Source organism: Dipodomys merriami, unplaced genomic scaffold (genome assembly GCF_024711535.1).
Source record: "Dipodomys merriami isolate MVZ:Mamm:240054 unplaced genomic scaffold, mDipMer1.0.p SCAF_348, whole genome shotgun sequence".
In the NCBI taxonomy this organism is placed as follows: Eukaryota; Metazoa; Chordata; class Mammalia; order Rodentia; family Heteromyidae; genus Dipodomys; species Dipodomys merriami.
In genome coordinates this window covers 649,308-656,039 of record NW_027205026.1, presented here as the reverse complement: position 1 = coordinate 656,039, position 6,732 = coordinate 649,308, and the positions used below count along the sequence as shown (strand labels likewise).

Sequence of the window (6,732 nt, the reverse complement as noted above, 5' to 3'; positions counted from 1 at the left end):
TGCGGGTCGCACAGTTCTGGGCCTGTGGCAGACAGCTGGCTGAGGCCTGGCCTCTAGGCCGACTGATGAACCCTGACCACTACCTGTTCCAGATGGCGGCCTTCCCCTTCCCAAGGGGCCTTCTAGAGAGTGCAGGTGCTTTCGTGTCAGGAAGTCAGCAGTCAGGCTTGTGATGGCCAAGAGGCTGTGACTGGCACCAGTGTAGCAGCCCAACCTGAGGATGGGGGTCCGGAGAGCTGGGTGGCTCGCCCAGGAGCTCTGGTGGCTGAGTGCCGTGCCTGGCAGACCTGTGCTGGGAGCTCCGGCCCTGCCGGCTCGGAAGGGGCTGATGGCCCTTCAGCTGGCTTCCTAAGGTTCGCTGAAGGGGAAATGGCTGCCGGGAGCTGGGGGCCTCCCCTTGTCCGGGACACAGAAATGCAGGGAGTCTGGGGGGGGACCGAGCCACCAGAGGGAGGGGCACGGGTGGGGCCACACAGCAGCTCTGCTGTCGCACAGAGCTGAGACATGCCCGGATTGTATGAGGGTCCCCACCGCACGTGTGCAGGCCCGTCTGGCGCGCCCCCACCCCCATGCCGACACCCTCCCTGGCCACCGCCCACCCACCCCGGTAGCTCCAGCTGGTGGCGGCCGCCTTGTGCAGGGCCGGGGAGGGTGCGTGCGTACGGGAGCATGACCACTCGGCTGGCCGCCACTGAGAGCCCCGGGCGCGGGCGCGGGAGAGCCGGGCGCGGCTAGCTGCTCTGGCAGGCGCAGTCCCTGAAGGGACCTTCCCCCAGCCCTCATCCTCTCAGCCAGCCGGTGCTGCTGGGCCACGCATTCCGGCTTGAGCGCCTCGTCTGTGAGATGCCTTGGATGGTCAGGAGGCCACACGGGGGGCAGCGGGAAGAAGCCCCGCGGGCGCCCAGGCCCAGGCGCCTCCCCAGAGGCGGCAACCGCACCCACCCCGTCCAGGCCCCAGCCTAGGGCAGGGACGGAGGGGCGGCCGGGCCTGTGGGATCCCTGCGGGATCCGAGCGGCCTCCTCGCAGGCCCTGCCGCGCCCCTGGGCCCTCCACGAACTCCCGCGGGCTGCAAGACGGGCGCAGGACGGACATCCAGGGACGACCCACCGAAGCAGCAAGACCCCCGCGGCCAGCGAGGGGCTGTGAGCCCCAGCAGGAGCAGAGGGGGACTGGGGAACCCGTGGGCCCAGGAGAGACCAGTGGGTCTGGAGCGGCGTGGGTGCAGCCAGCAATGAGCGGGTGGAGCTCAGCGCCAGGGCCACGCTGGGCAGCTGTGAGGGGCGGGGCCTGGTGGATGGGTGGGGCCATAGGAAGAGCCTGGTGAATGGGCGGGGCCTGAAGGGTCAGCCCCGCCCACCATAGGCAGAGCCTGAATGGGCGGGGCCTAGTGAAGGGGCAGCCCAGCCTACCATAGGCGGAGCCTGAATGGGCGGGGCCTAGTGAAGGGGCGGCCCAGCCTGCCGTAGGTGGAGCCTGAATGGGCGGGGCCTAGTGAAGGGGCAGCCCAGCCTGCCATAGGCGGAGCTTGAATGGGCGGGTCCTAGTGAAGGGGCGGCCCAGCCCGCCATAGGCAGAGCTTGAATGGGCGGGGCCCAGTGAAGGGGCGGCCCAGCCTGCCGTAGGTGGAGCCTGAATGGGCGGGGCCTAGTGAAGGGGCAGCCCAGCCTGCCATAGGCAGAGCTTGAATGGGCGGGGCCTAGTGAAGGGGCGGCCCAGCCTGCCATAGGCGGAGCCTGAATGGGCGGGGCCTGGTGAAGGGGCGGCCCGTGAAGTGGGCGCCACCCGCACATAGCAGGGAGGCCTGACCCAGGTTGGGGCGGGCAAGCTGAAGCGCATGCGGCGTGTCCCAGCGACCAGGGCCCGGCAGCAGGCCTGACAGCCGGCACTGCACTGGTCCAGCCTTGGGCGAACAGCGGATGCCGGGCCTCCCTCCTTGGGGATCCCCTAGCTCAGAGCTGCCAGAAACCCTGGGAACGATCGGATGGTTGGCCTGTTCCTGACACCCTAACCTCCAGGCGCTGACCGACAGGGAGGGCAGCTCTCTGCTCTCATGGCCGGCCGAGGGACAGGTGGCAAGGCGGGCCCTGCTCCCCCTGGGGGGGGGTGCTGTGGGGAGTGGGAGGGTGGGGCCTGGCAGCCTGACCGCGGCTGGCCGGCTTCCTCCGTGTGTGTGTGCGTGTGTGCGCAGGCAGCCTGACCGCGGCCGGCTTCCTCCGTGTGTGTGTGTGTGTGTGTGTGTGTGCGTGTGTGCAGGCAGCCTGACCGCGGCCGGCTTCCTCCGTGTGTGTGTGTGTGTGTGGTAAGAGGCCTGGCTGCCTGACTGTGGCTGGCTTCTTCCGTGTGTGTGTGTGTGTGTGTGTATGTACAGGCCTGGCTGCCTGACCGCGGCCGGCTTCCTCCGTGTGCGTGTGTGTGTGTGCGTGTGTGTGTGTGTGTGTGTGTGTGTGCAGGCAGCCTGACCGCGGCCGGCTTCCTCCGTGTGTGTGTGTGTGTGTGTGTGTGTGTGTGTGCGTGTGTGCAGGCAGCCTGACCGCGGCCGGCTTCCTCCGTGTGTGTGTGTGTGTGTGTGTGTGTGTGTGTGTGTGTGTGTGTGTGTGTGCAGGCAGCCTGACCGTGGCCGGCTTCCTCCGTGTGTGTGTGTGTGTGTGTGTGTGTGTGTGTGTGTGTGTGTGCAGGCAGCCTGACCGTGGCCGGCTTCCTCCGTGTGTGTGTGTGTGTGTGTGTGTGTGTGTGTGTGTGTGTGTGCAGGCAGCCTGACCGTGGCCGGCTTCCTCCGTGTGTGTGTGTGTGTGTGTGTGTGTGTGTGTGTGTGTGCACAGGCCTGGCTGCCTGACCGCAGCCGGCTTCCTCCGTGTGTGTGTGTGTGGTAAGAGGCCTGGCTGCCTGACTGGCTGGCTTCTTCCGTGTGTGTGTGTGTGTATGTACAGGCCTGGCTGCCTGACCGTGGCTGGCTTCCTCCGTGTGTGTGTGTGTGTGTGTGTGTGTGTGTGTGTACAGGCCTGGCTGCCTGACCGTGGCTGGCTTCCTCCTCCTGTGTGTGTGCATGCGTGCGTGTATAGTAAGAGGTTCTCTCTTAGGAGGGGGTGGCGACCTTGAGTCTAGGGAGGAAGATGCTCATTTCAAGATTAAAATTGAAACAGGAAGTGGCGCTGTGGCTCAGGTGGTAGAGCGCTGGCCTTGAGCTGAAGAGCTGAGGGACAGCACCCAGGCCCAGAGTTCAGGCCCCACGACCAACCAACCAACTAAAAAAAAAAAAAAAAAAAGATTAAAATTGAACTATTTGAGAAGGAAAGCTTAATACAGTTGAGTTTTTAGACAGAACTTGTCAACTACACATTGAATCCTTCTGGGAGGGACAGTGCATGTACAAAGAACATTTTAATTAATTTATTTATTTCTTTACACATAACTGAAAGTGATGTTACAGTACATAAGTTATTTACAACTGTGCAGTAATGTGTTGCAAAATAAATTATCTAGAAGGCAGCAAAAGTACATTGTGAATGTATATAAAACTGTACAGCGTTTGCAGATACACTCTTTATAGGACTATTGGCTCTGTAGTGTTTCAAGTTACGTTCTCAGAAAGAGAAACAAAATGCCCAAGATTAAAGGAAAAAATATACAAACCACGTGGATTTGACTCCATTAAAAACACTATTGGAGAGTCCTGGCTGTGTCCCTCTTCGGCTGGGCAGGTGGCAGCCGGCCCCGGCAGGCACCAGCACCCGTGTCCCAGCTTGCCCCGAGGACCTCCATGGGATGCGTTCTCCTGCCCCTCCGACCTGGAGGCCACTGTGTGAGGTGGACACCTCAGTTTAGTCATTTCCTGTAGTTGATCAGAATGGAACGAGGAATTTAAAAACACACTGTGACACAGCTCCTCAGGTGCCCTGCAGTTGGCTAGAAGAGGCAGAGGGCGCCGTGCTTGGAGAGCCGCCGGTGCCCAGGCCTCCTCCTCCTGCGGCGCGGCTCTGTGGAGAGCTGGCCTTGTGCTCCCATGGCAGCTGGTAGAGACACACATTCTGCACCCCTGGCACCGAGGCCAGTCTGGAAGGGGAGGCATGCGGACAGAACGGTCTCTGGACTCCTCCCTCCTGGAGGATGTGGTGCTCCCTCCTCCTCTCTGCCTCTCCCGCCGCCGCCACCGCCGCCGCCACCACCACCACCGCCGCCGGGACTCCACGGCAGCACGGGGCGACTGTGTGGCCCTGGTCTATGGACTGCAGCCTTTGGGAGGTATCACGCCGGCAGCAGGACAAAGTCGTCGTTAACGTCCACCATGGGCACGTAGAAGGAGGGCACCTCATTCACGCACAGGGACTTGTGTCCAGCAGGGTCCAGCTCCTGGGCCTTCAGCTGCCACTCCATCCTTTGCACGGCGTTGAGGGCTGCCGCCTCATGCTGTTGCCGCATCAGGAGGCATGTCTGTAGGACATACACAGAGAAGGGTAGACGAGGGCCCCAAGGCGCCGCGCCCCACCCTGGTCCGCAAGGAGCTGCACCTGATGTGCTGCCACCACTCGCCCTGGTCAGAGCCCAAGCTTTCCTGAAGCCAGGTGTGGCACTGCCCCTGGAGGGTGTGAACAGATGGGGACCTGCCCCAGGGCATGGCACGCAGCAGTTCTACACCTTTACCTCACAGTCTTGATCAGTGACTGGGCAATAGTGACAGTAACAGGGTCATGGAGAAGTCCAATCCCTTTCACGCTCTGTTCAGGCCACACCAACCCCAACCCCAGGAGTACTGCCAGCGACTGTGGGTGCATCTGACAATGGCATGATTTCACTGTCTTTATTTTATGGCTGTTATGTGATACTGTGTTCTTTGCGTTTGCACAGAAACCATGACACTGAAAGTGCACCATGTCGGGCCGGGCCGGGCCGGGCCGGCCTGCAGTGAGGACCCAGGGAAACCCAAGTGCTCAGTGCTAAGCTCAAGCTTGACAGGCTGCAGTGGCGGATTCTATGCTTTGGTCCACGACCTTCATTAAGTTTTAAATGACTAAACAGAGGCTGTCAGCTGACTGGGTGTAAATCTACCAGCTGACACTTCTGCCAACCTGGGGGGAGCTGGCCAGTGTCGGCCCCCAGCCCCACACAGCGGCCTTCTATGAACATTCCCCCCGACCCCAGCACGGCGGTAGGCACCGTGGCTTCAGTTCAGGGATCCGCACTTGCTAGGCATTCAAACCTGAGCTACACTTGCAGCCCCACGATTTCCTACATGGGACCCATTTACCTTTTGGTTGTGAAAGTAATGATTACGTCGAACAACCCCTCGCTAAGGTCTGGCCATTTTACCTCCTTTTTCCTGGACTGCTTCTTTATATACTTCTCTTGTCAGTTTGTAGGAGTTTCACATTGGCATTTTTATTGCTTTACTATACATTTGTTTCAGTGTGCTGGTTTCTCTGCACAGTTCCCTGGGCCTCACTTGACCTGGAGGTGGCTCTGACAGGAGAAGGGACAGCGAGGTCCCCATCCCTTGGGAGTTGTAGGCATAGACTGAATCTCACCCCAGGAATGGCCACGTGGACATCTGTGGTTCAAGGGCCACATGGGCTTGTGACCCTCCTTCCCCTAGTCCTTGTGTACTCACCAACCCCCTCCCCCCAACAACTGCTGTGGTGTGTTGGCCGAGATACACAGTGCTCAGGTTGGGGGTGCGGCGTGAGGCAGCTGTGTGGAGATTTTGCAACTGGCTAAGTTACCACCCTTGTCGTTTCCTGGGGTTTTATACTACCCGCTATCCTTGTTCAGCAGGCGGGCATCTGCTTCTTACTTTTTCATCTACCCCTAGCCACTGTTCTGGCCAGCACCTCCAGAAGAGCAGTGGCAGGTACGTGCTGGGACCGCAACGTGTTCAAGGTCAGGTCCAGGGGCCTGTCCAGACAGTGTCAGGAACTGCTTCCTGCACTCTTGAACTGAAGGTAAGGCGCGTGAGAAGGCAGCAGGGGCATGGTCAGCCAGGTTGAGAGCACTGTCACCTCCGAGGCCAGGGGAGGCAAGGTGGCTCCTTACTCCTTACCTTCATGCGGTCATACTTGTCATCCACGTCCTGCAGCCAGGAGATGAACTGACGAGCATTGAAACGATCGCGTACGGACTTATTCTCATCGCCCTAGAGAAAGCAAATGTGGACATTAATGGGGCACGAGAAGGCAGGCCGCATACTGCTTGTCCATTCTCAGGGCAACTTCCACACAGAGGCCCACAAGCACAAGCACCTTCCTTCCTATCCCCCTTCAAGGCCGTCTACCATGCGCTGGGAGCAAGTACCTTCAAGGCAGCACTACAGAAGCTCTGGCAATGCCCTGCCTGGGGATGCCCAGCCCCTGTACATGGAAGGAGCAAAATCATTTGGACACCTACCTCCATTTCAAGGACTTGCGTTTATACAAATGGAGTCATAGCTGGGAACTGGTGGCCCACGCCTGTAATCCTAGCCACTCAAGGGGCTGAGATCTGAGGATCATGGTTTGAAGCCACACGGGGCAGTAAAGTCCTATGAGACTCTTATCTCCAGTTAACAATCAGAAAATTGAAGTGGTGCAGCTGCTAAAAGTGGTAGAGTGCTTAGCCTTGAGGAAAAAGGCTCAGGGACAACCCCGAGGCCCTGAGTTCAAGCCTCAGGACAAAAAAAAAAAAAAAAAAAAAAGGCATCATGTCAAGCTCCTCCCTTCTGTTCCTCAGGATATCTAAGGAGATGGGATGTTGGGTGGGATCAG

At 59.7% G+C, this 6,732-nt stretch overlaps 1 protein-coding gene across 5 annotated transcripts in view; it reads right to left on the bottom strand.

Annotated features, from left to right (window-relative positions):
- Positions 1 to 3,377: 3,377 nt before the first annotated feature.
- The window catches only part of Ankrd11 (ankyrin repeat domain containing 11), a 149,069-nt gene continuing 145,714 nt past the window's right edge, over positions 3,378 to 6,732 (bottom strand). For all 5 annotated transcript variants that reach the window (XM_069987844.1, XM_069987845.1, XM_069987846.1 and 2 more), the window contains 2 exons: positions 6,033 to 6,125; positions 3,378 to 4,429 (listed from right to left, as the gene is read on the bottom strand). In XM_069987844.1, the coding sequence (XP_069843945.1) occupies positions 4,244 to 4,429; positions 6,033 to 6,125 (279 nt within the window). In that variant the 3' untranslated portion in view covers positions 3,378 to 4,243. The remainder of the gene's footprint in view (positions 4,430 to 6,032; positions 6,126 to 6,732) is intronic.